At 46.1% G+C, this 14836-nt stretch overlaps 1 protein-coding gene across 12 annotated transcripts; it reads left to right on the top strand.

The window, feature by feature from the left end:
- Positions 1-4634: 4634 nt before the first annotated feature.
- Positions 4635-12329, top strand: rfx5.L (regulatory factor X5 L homeolog). 12 transcript variants are annotated; one of them, XM_041573828.1, is made up of 10 exons: positions 4637-5435; positions 5826-5939; positions 6289-6322; positions 8014-8096; positions 8536-8655; positions 8821-8937; positions 9216-9297; positions 9867-10065; positions 10143-10246; positions 10327-12329. In XM_041573828.1, the coding sequence occupies exons 2-10, from the start codon at positions 5845-5847 to the stop codon at positions 11182-11184; spliced, it is 1692 nt and encodes a 563-aa protein (XP_041429762.1). In that variant the 5' UTR covers positions 4637-5435; positions 5826-5844; the 3' UTR covers positions 11185-12329. The 12 variants fall into 12 exon arrangements, with proteins under 12 accessions (XP_041429764.1, XP_041429766.1, XP_041429765.1 ...); XM_041573829.1 differs by having other exon boundaries at positions 4637-5105; XM_041573827.1 differs by having other exon boundaries at positions 4637-5009.
- The last annotated feature ends 2507 nt before the right edge of the window (positions 12330-14836 follow it).

Here is a 14836-nt window from a genome sequence, read left to right on the forward strand (position 1 = left end):
GGAATTGGCTAGCCACTTACAATAAGTAACTCTTCTTGTACATGACTGATAGCTGAAAGGTCAGTAGAACTGCCTGCAATTACATTTTTTTGTTGGCTGGGGCTGTAAAGGTGGCATTCAGCGAAAGATAGAAAACTGTGTGTGTGTGTGTGAAAGAACCCCGGCCAAAAATTAAAATGATATAAAAAGGAGTTTTGGGATAGCATTGAATGGTTAACTGATTAATATATATATATACTATATATATAGTGCATGTATAGAGCCTCACCCTAAGGTGTCACTGACTTCCAGTGGCATAACTACTCGCCAGTGGGCCCTTTATATACATCTAGGTATGCCCTTTGGGTAACTAATAATAATAGTTAATTAATAACTGTAATATTTCACATTAATTACAGTTAAGAAAGGCAGCTTTTTATGCACATCATTTTTGCAGTTTTACTCCAATATATCTGTGGAGTACAAAACCATTGTGTTTACATGTGGGCTGCTTTGATTTTTTTGCCCGGGCTGCTTTTTACTCCCAGTCCGGCCCTGATGTAAGCCATTTATTGTGGCCTCAGAGCTTTCAAAGGAAACTGGTTAGTTCAGTTGGAAGAACTGACATTCAAAACAAGATTAGAGGGAGGATTTGCTGAAAAGTCTAAAGACGCTGAAATTAGCGTCTGAATTTCTCTAAAACTTGCTTCTAAAAATGTAGCCCTCTCTACTTCAGCCAGAAGGGCAATTTGGTTCAAACCTTGGAGAGCGGATTCAACCTCAAAAATTAACCTTTGTAACATGGATTTTGAGCCAGGTCAACTTTTTGGATCCAAGCTGGATTCCTTAATGGAAAAACTATCTGATGACAAAGGAAAATTGCTTCCACAAGACAGACAGAGGAACTGGAAAGGATCCTTTATTCGCAGACAAAGGAGATCTCTGCCAAGAAAAAGATAGTACTGGTTTTACGAAAGAACACAGCCCTTTAGAGGTCAAGGAGCTACAAGGGCTTCAAATGTGAGGAAGAGCAAAACCACAAATTGGAGGCAGACAGACACATTTCTGACGCCAGAAGTTTGGAGGTGGGGGGAAGGCTTTCTCTGTTCTACCTTCAGTGGAAAAAATTCCTGGATTCTGCAATTGATAAGAGAGGGATACAGAATAGAGTTATTCCAGGAACCACCTCCTTGATTTCTAATCACCCCAGAAGGTTCTTCACTTCAAAGGCAACTGTTTTTAGAAGAATCAATTCGGGATTATCTTCAGATGAAGGTCATAGAGGAAGTTTCAGTCTGCAAAAGGGGCCAGGGAATTTACTCATCTGGCAAAAGGGGCCAGGGAACTTACTTATCGTTTTTTGGTTCCAAAGCCAAACGGAACATTTTGCATGATAATCAATCTGAGAATGGTGAATCAATTTATAAGAAAAAAGCATTTCCAGATGGAATCAATAAAGTCAGTTAATCAAATTCTGGAAGAAGGAGATAGATTAAAGGATGCCTATTTACATCTGCACATATTTCATTGTCACAGGAAATTTCTGAGGATAGCAGTTTTTATGCAGAAGAAAATGTATCATTTCTAGTTCAAGTCACTGCCTTTTGGGATAACGTCTGCTCCAAGAGTTTTCACCAAGGTGGTGGTAGCCATGCTCAGGAAGGAAGGAATACATATAATCCCTTATCTGGATTCAGCCTCTCTCCTAGAAAAGCAGGTTCAGAGAACCTTGGAAATTCTGGAGAAACTTGGTTGGATAGTCAACAGGGAAAAATCTTCCCTCTTCCCATAGAGGCAGAAACTTTTTCTGGGGAACATACTAGATATAGTCAAAATCAAGATCTTTCTAACTCCAGAGAGAGTTTATGCTCTTCAGTCTCAAATTCTAGCTCCGGGCTGCTATCTTCATCAGAGGATGAAGATTTTAGGCCTCATGTCGGCCTCCATAGAATTAGTCCGATGGGCCAGACTACATATGAGGCCTCTACAGCAGGAGTTGCTCTCCTGATGGGACAGAGACATAGAGTCTCTGGACAGAAAGTTTCTTCAGAGACAAAAAATTCACTGCACTGGTGGCTGCAGAGAGGAAGACTTACACAAGGAAAAGACATAGAAGAGCCAGAGTGGTTGGGGGGCTCATATGGAAAACCGATCTGCCCAAGGATTTTGGGGTCATATAGAGAAGTCCCTTTCGTCCAACTTCAGAGAGTTGAAGGCGGTTTCTCTCGCCCTAAAGTCTTTTCAGAAATATCTGAGGGTCTGTGCTGTGAAAGTTCAGTCAGACAATGCGATTGTGGTGACTTACCTGAACAGACAGGGAGGCACAAGATCCAGGGTACTCCTGAAGGAGACCATGAATATTCTTCAGTGGGCAGAAGAACATCTTACAGCTCTGATGGCAGTACATATTCGGGGTCAGGACAACAAACTGTGAGACCAATTGAGCAGGGCTTGTCAGGCTCTTTTGGAGATTCAATAGGAAGAGCAGTTAGAACTGCTGTTAGTGTACAGCTTGCTGAACTTGACCCGAAGGAATAGATGCAAGTCAAAAGCGTGGTCGGAGAACAGGCAGAGAGTCGGTAGGCGGGCAGAGGTAAACGTAGTCAGGGACAGGCAGAGGTCGGAGGCAGGCAGAAGGTAATCGAAGTCCAGGTCAGGCCGAGGTCGGTAACAAGAAAGACAAATCCAAAGAATAATCAGAGAACACAGTAACAAGCACTAGCAAGGAAATCACCAAGCACTGTTTGCTCTTGCTGACGTCTTTTTATAGGGACAAGTTTGGCGCCAAAAACGTAATGACGCAGCGTCAACGCGCGCGCGACAGACGCCGGGAATCCTCAGGAACCTAAGTACCCCCGTGTCTGCGCCTCGGCTGCGGTTACAGGTACCTTACAGGGCTACATTGGACCCAGGAGAATGGTCTCTGAATCAGAAGATTTTTCAGAGAATAGTCAAGAGATGGGAGAAGCCAGTGGTGGACCTGATGGCGACATGAGAGAATTCCAAGCTGCCCAGGTTCTGCTCCCTCTACAAGAAGGAGCATCCTTGGATCCTGGATTCGCTGTCCATCAAGTGGGATTTCAGTCTTGCTTATGTCTCTCCTCCCCTTCCTCTCATTGGTAGAGTTCTAAGGAAGATACGCCTAGACCAGACTTCAGTGATTGCGGTCGTACCATTCTGGCCCAGGAGGAGCTGGTTTTCACTCCTAATGCAGATGAGTTGAGGGGAATTTTGGATTCTTCCTTACACCAGATCTCTATTGTTCCAGAAGGGTTTGGTATACACAGACCCTCAACGTCTGAACCCGACAGCCTGGAGGTTGATAGGCCCCTATTAAGTAATCGGGGTCTTTCAGAGAAAGTAATCAGTACCTTAATGTGTGCGAGGAAAGAATCAACCTCAAAAGTTTATTCCAGAATTATAAAAGTCTTCAGGAATTGGTGTTGTTTGGAAGGTATTGTCTTCAGTTTCTCTGAACAACCTCTTGGATTTTCTTCAGTGTGGCTTGGATAAGAATTTAAGACGTAATTCACTCAAGGTCCATATCGGCAATTTCAGCTTTTCTGGGGATCAGGTTTGCTGAAGAACCTCTTATTAAAAGATTTATAAGAGCAGCTTTCAAATTAAGACCAACTGTACTGGAGCCTTGTCCACATTGGGATCTGAATATTGTGTTGGAGAAACTCTGTGATGCTCCATTTGAACCTGTGGAGAGGACAGTTATTAAACACCTTTTCTTCAAATCACTTATTCTAATGGCCATCACCTCTGCAGAGAGAGTAAGTGATGTTCGATCAGTCAGAGAGCCTTACAGAAGATTCTTTTGAAGAACAAGTGTTACTTAGGGCTGTATCTGTTTTTAGACCCAAGGTGGCTTCTTGGGCTCATATTTATCAAGAGATCTGTCTTCCTGCCTTTCCCCTCAGCCAAAAACTGCAGAAGAAAGAAGACTTCATCTGTTGGATGTGAGGAGGGTTCTGAAAGAGAACATTCAGCAAATCAGAGAATCTCTTTCTATCCTTTGGGAAAAACAAGGGCTTCAAGGTTACCCTTAGCCAGATGGATTAAAGATACTATACAAAGTACATGAAAATAGCTTGACATTTCAATTTTTTTTAAATTCTGCCCCTAACTGTTAGTATGATGTAGAGAGGGATATTCTGAGATAATTTGCAATTGGTTTTCCTTTTTTATTATTTGTGGTTTTTGACTTATTTAGCTTTTTATTCAGCAGCTCTCCAGTTTGTAATTTCAGCAATCTGGTTGCTAGGGTCCAAATTCCCCTAGCAACCATGCACTTATATGAATAAGAGACTGGAATATGAATAGGTGAAGCCTGGATAGAAAGAGTAGTAATAAAAACAACAATAAAAGTGTAGCCTTACAGAGCATTTGTTTATTGGACAGGGTCAGCGACCCCTATGTGAAAGCTGAAAAGAACTGGAAGAAAACTGCAAATAATTATAAAACTATAAAAAATAAATAACGGAGACCAATTGAAAAACTGCTTAGAATTAGCCACTCTGTAACATGCTAAAAGTTAACATAAAGGTGAACAGCCCCTTTAAAGTGGGCGGTAGCAGGAGTCAGTGACACGTGACAAGGGGCGGGCAGATCCAGTATGAGTAGGATACAATAGGTCAGTACAGTGTGTGAGGTAAATAAACCACAGGGGAGCGTGTGTGAGACAGACGAGTGCAGGACACACACAGTGAATGGGCTGATGGGATTAATTCAAGGCCTTTTCCTTCCAGTCACTTTATTGCTGCAGGTTTAGGGGAGAAGGAGCGGGTTATATCTGCCTATTAAGTAAATACCCCAGTGACTAGGGCGTCACGCTTACAAACTAAAGCGTGAGCGCGCGTGTGACGCCAAGATCTCGCGAGATGAGACCCGTGACGTAGGGGCTCGCTGTCCGGAAGGAGTCGAGGGGCGACAAGATAACGGAGCTGCGGGACTTTTAAACAAGCATCGGGACTGCGGGCTGTTCAGGAACTCGTGACTGTCCCGGGGAGAGCGGGACTAATAAGGTGGCTGCTGTTAGGTGCCGGGGCATGAGGAGCCGCCTATAGGCTGTCGGGACAATGAGACGCCGGGAGGGGGATGTGAGGGAATTACGGTGGCCGGTGAGGCTCTCAGTTTGCTGTCAGTCTGAGCAGGGGCCGCTCAGTAGAACGTGTGGGGCAATAGGGAGTCACATTAGCGCTGCTCTGATTGTATGAGACTCTCCTAGTAACGCGCCCGGAGTCTCTCCCAACCGTAACACTCAAGCGCCCGAATAATTCCCGCCGAAACAGCCCGTGGCCTTGTGTTTGTCTCACACACACTCCCCGCCCTCAGTCTGCTGGGTCCGCCCTAAAGGGGAGGAGCTACAAGCAACTGGGAAACCGGTGCAGCCAGCAGGTCTGGGGAAGTGTGTGTGGGACCATTCAGTGACTGCCAGGAGGGTGTTATGGGTAAGAACATGTCCACAGGGGAGGAGACGGGGGCAGTACTTAATCATGGGGGAGGAGTCAGGGCAGTAATTAACCATGGGGGAGGAGTCAGGGCAGTACCTAAACATTGGGGGAGGAGTTAGGGGCAGTACTTAAACATGGGGAGTAATTCTTTGTAGAAGATCATTTTATTATGATTTACATTTTGTTCTTTGGCTTTTGACGTGGAATTGAAATTGGCATGTGGTTTCTAGGGCTCCATGACCATAGCAACCAGGCAGCCAGACCAGAAGCTGAATAGAAGGTTAGGCAGGCCAGCTGAAACGTGTAGGACTCATCCATATTGAAAGGCTATGACTGTGTGACCGGTGGCTGCGCTTGTAACTGCCCGTTGGCTCTTCTCTCTGGCAGGTCTCGTCTGGAGGAGGGTATGGCCCAGGTCTCACTTTATGACAAGATCAACCACGACTCCCAGGGGGACACCGAGCCCAACAGCCTCCTGCAGAAACTGCGCAACAAGATCACGTAAGCTCAGTAGCTCCACTCGCTGCTCATTTCTGGAGTCACAACCCACAGTGATCTCATCCCTACAGACGTCTCATGAGTCACTCCTTATAGCTCTGCTGTCTTAGCCCTCGGCTACTGTCCATATATGGGGGTTCCACATAATGGCTCCTCGCGTCACTCCCCAGTGATAAAGCTTTTGTATCTGTTTGGGGTGAGTGAATAGTACAGCTCAGTGTGTGCGGGGGTAGGTTTTGGCTAAATGATATAAACATTGGGGCTCTTATTCATTTCTCTGCTCCCCCTTATAGAGCGTTAGTACACCCCCCCCAATATCTGACACTGACCTCTCCTCTTTGTGATCCTACAGAAAGTCAGTGCAGACCAAAGTGGATAACATTCTGGTATGTACTCAAACTCCCTGCACCTTGTATAGTCTGTGTATATCTCCTGTCTGATCCCATACACTCCCTGCACCTTGTATAGTCTGTGTATATCTCCTGTCTGATCCCATACACTCCCTGCACCTTGTATAGTCTGTGTATATCTCCTGTCTGATCCCATACACTCCCTGCACCTTGTATAGTCTGTGTATATCTCCTCTCTGATCCCATACACTCCCTGCACCTTGTATAGTCTGTGTATATCTCCTCTCTGATCCCATACACTCCCTGCACCTTGTATAGTCTGTGTATATCTCCTGTCTGATCCCATACACTCCCTGCACCTTGTATAGTCTGTGTATATCTCCTCTCTGATCCCATACACTCCCTGCACCTTGTATAGTCTGTGTATATCTCCTCTCTGATCCCATACACTCCCTGCACCTTGTATAGTCTGTGTATGTCTCCTGTCTGATCCCATACACTCCCTGCACCTTGTATAGTCTGTGTATATCTCCTGTCTGATCCCATACACTCCCTGCACCTTGTATAGTCTGTGTATATCTCCTGTCTGATCCCATACACTCCCTGCACCTTGTATAGTCTGTGTATATCTCCTGTCTGATCCCATACACTCCCTGCACCTTGTACAGTCTGTGTATATCTTCTCTCTCATCCCATACACTCCCTGCACCTTGTATAGTCTGTGTATATCTCCTGTCTCATCCTATTCACTCCTTGCACCTTGTATAGTCTGTGTATATCTCCTGTCTGATCCCATACACTCCCTGCACCTTGTATAGTCTGTATATCTCCTGTCTGATCCCATACACTCCCTGCACCTTGTATAGTCTGTGTATATCTCCTCTCTCATCCCATACACTCCCTGCACCTTGTATAGTCTGTGTATATCTCCTCTCTCATCCCATACACTCCCTGCACCTTGTATAGTCTGTGTATATCTTCTCTCTCATCCCATACACTCCCTGCACCTTGTATAGTCTGTGTATATCTTCTCTCTCATCCCATACACTCCCTGCACCTTGTACAGTCTGTGTATATCTTCTCTCTCATCCCATACACTCCCTGCACCTTGTATAGTCTGTGTATATCTCCTGTCTGATCCCATACACTCCCTGCACCTTGTATAGTCTGTGTATATCTCCTGTCTCATCCTATTCACTCCCTGCACCTTGTATAGTCTGTGTATATCTCCTGTCTGATCCCATACACTCCCTGCACCTTGTATAGTCTGTGTATATCTCCTGTCTCATCCTATTCACTCCCTGCACCTTGTATAGTCTGTGTATATCTCCTGTCTGATCCCATACACTCCCTGCACCTTGTATAGTCTGTGTATATCTCCTCTCTGATCCCATACACTCCCTGCACCTTGTATAGTCTGTGTATGTCTCCGGTCTGATCCCATATACTCCCTGCACCTTGTATAGTCTGTGTATATCTCCTGTCTGATCCCATACACTCCCTGCACCTTGTATAGTCTGTGTATATCTCCTGTCTGATCCCATACAGTCGCTAAAGTTTATACTGCTATATACAGACAGTCAAATCATGTCCCATACAGTCCTTACAGTGTATATAGATGACAGTCCCTACAGGCCGTATATTCCTCTCCTGCCCCCTTGCACTCTACCCTGTATTGGCACATGCAATTTTACTTGCCCTTTAACCTGAACCTCTTCTCTCTGCAGCAGGATGTACAGAAATTGACAGATTATGACAAACTGTACCTGTATCTGCAACTCCCTGCAGGACCCAGCGCCCCAGAGAAAAGGTACCAGCGAGTAATAAATGGTCAGTAAGAGGGAAGTGCCGGGGGGCAGGACTTTGCTACGGGGAGTAATGGCCTGACATAGAGACTGTGTGTGGATATCTCTTTATAACCATTTCCTGGGGGAGTCGCACGCTCCGCTCTTTGGGGAACTTTACTTTGATTTCAGCATTTCTCATTCCTTGAGATTTCTGGATTGTGCAGTTCCTGATTTAACCAGCAGGGGTCACTATTGATATATGGGAAGACTTGGGGCCAGTATCCCTACATATCAATAGGAATCTGACAAGTGTTCATCCCAGGCCTGTGAATAACAAAATACAGAATATAACGGGGATCTCTGGGGGTACCTGTGCCACTCCCGACTCCCCTCATTATTCTCGGTAGTTGGTGTTTGTGGCAGTTGCACGGTGAGTGATTATGACGTTTCTCTGCCAAACAGTCTGGACATTGGAAGTGTAAATACGGCAGAACACATGCACGCCTGCACCTGGATCCGCAACCACCTGGAGGAGCACACGGACACCTGTCTCCCCAAGCAGGACGTCTATGATGCCTACAAGTGAGTGTGTGTGCACCAGAGCTAGCACTCTACAGGAGATAGTGGGGTGGCATTACATCTACACTGTGGCCATTTTCAGAGGCTGAGAGTGCTGAAGCCCCGTCCCATTGCAGCTATAATGTGGGGGTGCCATTAGGTTCATTTCCCTTGTGCCTTTACCCGCAGGCGGTACTGTGACAACCTTCATGGACGCCCGCTCAGCGTGGCCAACTTCGGCAAGATAATCCGGGAGATATTCCCTAATATCAAGGCCCGGCGGCTGGGAGGCAGAGGCCAGTCTAAATATCCTTTTTATATGGGCGGAGCCTCAATGTTGCACTCTCCTCCCCCGGATCAAACAACTCTCCTTCCCATGTTATTTATCAACAACAATAATGAAGGGGTAACATATAAAACAGCAGTACAGATAAAGAGGCGGGGCCGGGGGGTTGATCACTTTATTTCAGATGGAAGAATTTGTTGCAGCCAATTGTGGGTCTCCTGTTTGGGAGCAATAGAACAGCGCCACCATGTGGCAGGATCAGTCCTTCTGTGCTGTAGAAACCTTAACAGCGAGACACATACTGTTACAGTGGGCTGCGCAGGAAAAGTGTGGTGAGCTTACAACCCTTACCCAGCCTGGACCTGAAGGTGGCAGAGAGTGTAAGTGCCGCCCCTCGGGTGCCCATGCCAGTCTTGTTTCACTTTTGTTACCCCCTTCATTCCCTCCTCTTCCTTATGCTTCCGTCTCCCTCTTGCCATTATTCCCTTGCTTCTCCCCTTTCCTTGCTCTCTTCCCATTGGTCTCCTAATCTATTTTCTCCCTCTTCTCATTGGCTCCCAGTTCTTTTCTGATTCACTTCCCTCTTCCCATTTACCCTTAATCCTTATTTGTGCCCACCTTCCTTTTCCTCTCCAGATTCTGCTTCTCTCTCCTCTTTTTACCAGCGTTTCTTGCTCTGACTTCCTTCCACTCATCTTATTGTCATGTCTCTGTGTATCTTCATCTGTTTCCCTTCCTCCATGCTTTCCATCCTCTTCCTCCCTCTGTATTTCCTATTTGGGCCCCAGTTCCCATCTATCTCCATTTATTCCTCCTTCTCTTCCTGTCCGTCTCAAATCTTCTTCCCCTTTTCCTCTGCTGCCTCTAAATGCCGTGTCCCAGTCTCTCGCTCCTTTGAAGACATCCGCAAGATGCTTTAACCCTTTCTGTGCTGTTTCCCCCGGTTCAGTCCGAGCTCACGGACCTGGTGCAGTCGTACAACAACGACGTGATCAACGCCTCCTGCGATCTCATCTGCAGTTGGGCCGAGCAGATCCTCAAGCGCTCGTTCAACAACATCGTGGAAGTGGCTCAGTTCCTGATCCAGCAGCACCTCATTAACCCCCGCAGTGCCAATGCAGACCTGGTCCTGTCCATGGTGCTTTCAGGTGAGTGACCCGGTGGTGCTGGGAGATCATTATGTAAATGAGAGGCCATTGACACTTTGTTGTTATTTGTCTGACAGAGAACCCCCAGGGGGGTGCACAGAAAACCCAGAAACAGCCTGTAGATGGGACTGGCAATAAGGGGGCAGATTCTCCTGACGGGGGCACTGATGCTGTGACCAAGGTGAGCAGACCCTTTCTCTGATTTCATTCCCACACCCCCAGTTATTTCTCTCGCTGCTACTATTTCTATCTCTTCCCCAGCAGAGCAAGACCACAAGCCCAAATGTGAGCAGTCCACAGCAGTCCATGAAGAAACGTCCCCCCGAGCCCCAGAAGCCAGCCAATAGCCCACAAGTTGATGCTTTGGTGGCTAAATACCCGCCTGTCCTGCCTCGTCCCACATCGGAGAAGTTTCCAATCCGAATGGCCCCTTCTATGTTGGCTCCAAAGATCATTCCTGGATCGTTGCCCTTCACTGCTGTCCCCGTAACGGCTGGGATTAACGGGACTGGCCTGATATCTCCACCGCTTATCATGATCCAACCAGATCTGGTCAGCCAGCCCCACCCTAAAGCCCCTCATAACAGCAGCAAAGAGAGAGCAGTCGGAGGATGGGAGACAAAGGGGCTGAAACGGCGTTCAGAGGCGGAGCCTGCGGCAGGTGCCACGGCTAAACGGAAGCGTGGCCGACCAAGAAAAGTTGCATCTCCTGATAACAACTCAGCTCAGTCAGGGGCCCCGAGCAGTTTCACCACAGACAAAGCTGCTGAATCCTCTGGCCGGGACTCTCTGCAATGTGCAGTCCCAGAACTTTACACTGGGGGAGCTCTACCCACAGCATCACATTCCAACGCAGAGGGCGGGGTTAGGGGACAGACCCTAAACCTCTTAGCTCCGCCTCCATCAGCCGAACTGCAGCCAACAGCCGCTGTGGGCACCACAAAGACCCTGGCAGGGAGTGCCCCCATTCAGGTGAGTGTTATTACAGATGCCAGGCAGAGTATGGCCTTCTGGACAATGATGAAAGAAGATGCTGGCAAGAGGCTCACACCCCCAAAGGATGAACATAATAAAGGGTGGCCACCAGAGGAGAAGGTTCGGCCACTGCCTGAGCAGTGACCTCACACCCTACAGACACCCCACTGACCATTCCCTGGGGCCAAATGGTTACCCCAGTCAGCCATAAGCCTTCATCCGACTCGTTCTCCTTGTAAAGCATCCTCTCTCTTTAAATATTTAATATAAACCCTTCATCAGCATTATCCCTGCCAGCGAGGGGGGCGGAGACAGGGACATTAATTGTGTAATTAGTCAGGGTTTTCCTAATTATGTAAATACGTGGAAATGATACCCCAAATATCTCACTTACAGTAACGGAAAGAATCCCGGGAATGAGCGGTCACACTTGCACTACAGCCCTGACACAAGGGAATTGCTCCTCTCATGCCGGCCAATGGGATGTCCCAGGCAGCTGAGCCCGGCAGTACAGGACACGGCAAGAGAGGGGTACAAAGGGGAACCCCCCAATTCTGCTTAGCAGGGACTTCCTGTTTTAAAGGGGAACTTTTAACTGAAATATAACTTTTTAGTAATGTTAAAGTGAGTTGTTCTGTTTGTAGTTGGTCCTTTTTTTAAATCACATTTGTATGGAGCTCTGATTCTCTGTACATTCATGGGCTGCTTTCATTCCCATGGTCAGGCAGGGAGGAGGGGCTTATACCCAAATGCCACACCACCTGTGCACCTAACCATAGGAAAGAGAACAGGCCGGAAATAGACAAATTAGAATTCTGTACCTGAGTAAAGTAATTATGGGGACCGACCCATGGGCTCAAACAACCTTACACCAGACAGGAGTCAAAAGGCACAGAGGTTGGGAATTTGGGTATAAGCCCCGCCTCCCTGCCTGACCATGGGAAAGAGAGCAGCCCAGAGTATCCCAGCTCTGTTCCCAGGAGAAGGACTGGTCTGACCATGGGAAAGAGAGCAGCCCAGGAGCAGGAAGTACAGAGAATTCCCCACTGGGATTGATATAAATGAACCCAGCTTTATCTAGTCCATTTATACATTTTAAAGAAAAAAAAAAAAGACCAGCTGCAGGGTTGCTTTGCCAAGTTCTTTTAATAGACTGAAAGTTGTGCGTGGGTTAATTTCCCTTTTCATAAATAGCACTTAGTGTACAGTTACAAGAGAAAAAAAACCCTGTTAACACTGTGTTTGTTGTTAGATGTCATGTTAATGTCAAAAAAAGCCATTTTACTCCATCTGCTGCTTGTGCCCGTGTCATTTATTGAAATCCTGTGGATATTCAGTGGGTGTATATAGCCCACTACTCCACCCCTCCACGAGGTGCTGCCTGATCAGTGTGAATCCAAAAATACTCCAGACCCTTAAGTGCTTTATCCAGTCCTCTCCTGATTGGACTCCGTAGGTCCCAATTATAAAGCGTTCATTAGCCTGGGGACCAAATGTTCGGATCGACCCAATTTGGCCCACCATGTTGGTGGCCAAGTTGAGTAAAGACCCTTTAATTGGGATGATTGGCTCCCAATGCGTTATTCCCTCAAAAAGTTGCAGACTGCCCCTCATGCACTCAACAGTTTCCTATGACCTACTGCGTTGGTGACCAAACCAGGTAAGGAAGTTGCAGACTGAGCCAACACAATCAACAGTGTCTGATCCTCTCTTGACTGGGTCAAAATGATTGGACCATCCTGTTTTTGAGTATCATGTTGGTGGACAGACCAGATAAAGAAGCTGCAGACTGCCCCAACGCTGTAAGCATTTCTTTCTGTTATTGGTCCTCTCAAAAACTGGTCTCCATAAGTCCCAAGTATGAAGCAGTAGATGATCATGTTGATTGTTTTTGGTTTTCTCCAAACTAGTCTCCATAAGCCCCAAGTAGAAAGCAGTTTGACCACCATGTTGGTGACCTTATCAGATAAAGAGGTTGCAGAATGTGGTCCTCTCCTGACTGGTCACTGCAGGCCCCAGTTAAGAAGCAGTAGTTGGCCTAGGGTCCAAATGGTTGGATTACACTGACTTTGCGCACCCCAGTGGTGGCAAAACCAGACGAAGAAGCCACAAACTGCCCTAACACACTCAACAGTTTCTGGTCCTTTCCCAACTGGTCTTTGTAGGCCCCAAACTGGACCTTTTTCAGTCCTCTCCAAACTGTTCTCTATAAGCCCCAAGTATCAAACAGTTGTTGGCTGTGTGTCCAAATGATCAGATCGTCCCAATGATCCACCTGGTATGGCCACCAACACAGGGACCAGGTGAAGAAGTCACAGACTGCCCTAACACATTCAACAGTTTCTGGTCCTCTTCCGACAAAAGCAGTCGTTGGCCTTGGGTCCAACAGATTGGATTGTCCGCATTTGGAACATTACATTGATTTGGGCCTTCTGGGTCCATCCTCCTATGCATGTGTTGTGCCTTGTGATTGGCTGATCCTACACTGATGCTGAATAGTGAAATTAGACAAGTAATAGAATGTTGAGCTAATGTGCCATTTCTAATTAAAGCAGTAGCTCAAGTCTTGATAAGTTAAAAAGGCTTTATTGGACATTCATAGGCCTGACGCGTTTCGTGCCTGTGTGGGCACTTATTCATAGGCCGTATGTCTCCCCCAGGTACAATCCTTTTAAAGGGGGGTCGACCAATTAAAATACATTACATCATACAAGGTTTTGACCAATAGGTTAGAAGCTTAATACAAAGTGCAAAACCAATAGAGGCATATATTACATTGTTTGCATCCCGAAGAACAGGAACCAATAGAAATGTGTTGCACAAAGACACCTAGTATAAATACTTTACATACAATATAAAGAAAATTTAAATGAAAAACTAGAGAATTCTGAAAAAATAAGAAAAATGACACCATTAAGGAATGCCCTCACATTATAAATGAGCATAATAGAACAATTCATGTGGAGCAAAGTATTAAATGATATAAAGAAAAATCAAATAAAAATGTAAAATAAAAGGCCCAATAGGTTGGACTTATTGTAAAACAGAAAATGGAAATAAAAATACATGAACAATAAGAAATTGGTAGCTGGGCAATGCTCTTTTGTATCATATTTTCTAAATGAGCAATTAGTACAGATTTTAGCTTCATTATAACGGGCCATTCAGAACTGGATAGAGAATAACTGATACTCTATAGGACAAAGATGTGAAATCAGAACCTTGAAGGAAAGTCCATCTCCCATTGCTTCTCCCCCGGCACCTTCAGTAGAATTAGTAATGAGAAAGGAAAAGCCTCACACTCCTGAGGGACGAGGAAGGAAGGACATCTTGTATGAAACTTCATTCCCTTCAACTCTCTAAGTCTAGTGCTGGAATTAATAGACCACCCAGGAACAGAGCTTCAGCCAAACGGCCTCATCTGTGGATTAGTGAAGCCCCAAGCGCTGGGGTCTGAAGCCATCGCTTAATGTGACAACAGGTGGCACAAACCCAAACCTGAATCCTCAATACAGAAATGTATCTGTGAGATAAGAAACATTACTCCCCCCATACGCTGACCTTATGTGACTGAATTTATACACAAAACTTCTTACCCTTCATCAAGGGCCCAATGTGGCCCTTATATTTATTACTGGAGTCCAATGTGATTAGTGAGAGAGGGAGCAACACAAACATACAAACTCCTTCTTCCTTCCTGTATTTAGCCTCCTGCTTCCTGTTTTGGCTTCTCCTACAGCAGAACTAGATGGACTTCCCCCTACAAGTGAAGCAACAGTAGTCACAGACATAACTA

The sequence above is a fragment of the Xenopus laevis genome, chromosome 8L, assembly GCF_017654675.1.
Source record: "Xenopus laevis strain J_2021 chromosome 8L, Xenopus_laevis_v10.1, whole genome shotgun sequence".
In the NCBI taxonomy this organism is placed as follows: Eukaryota; Metazoa; Chordata; class Amphibia; order Anura; family Pipidae; genus Xenopus; species Xenopus laevis.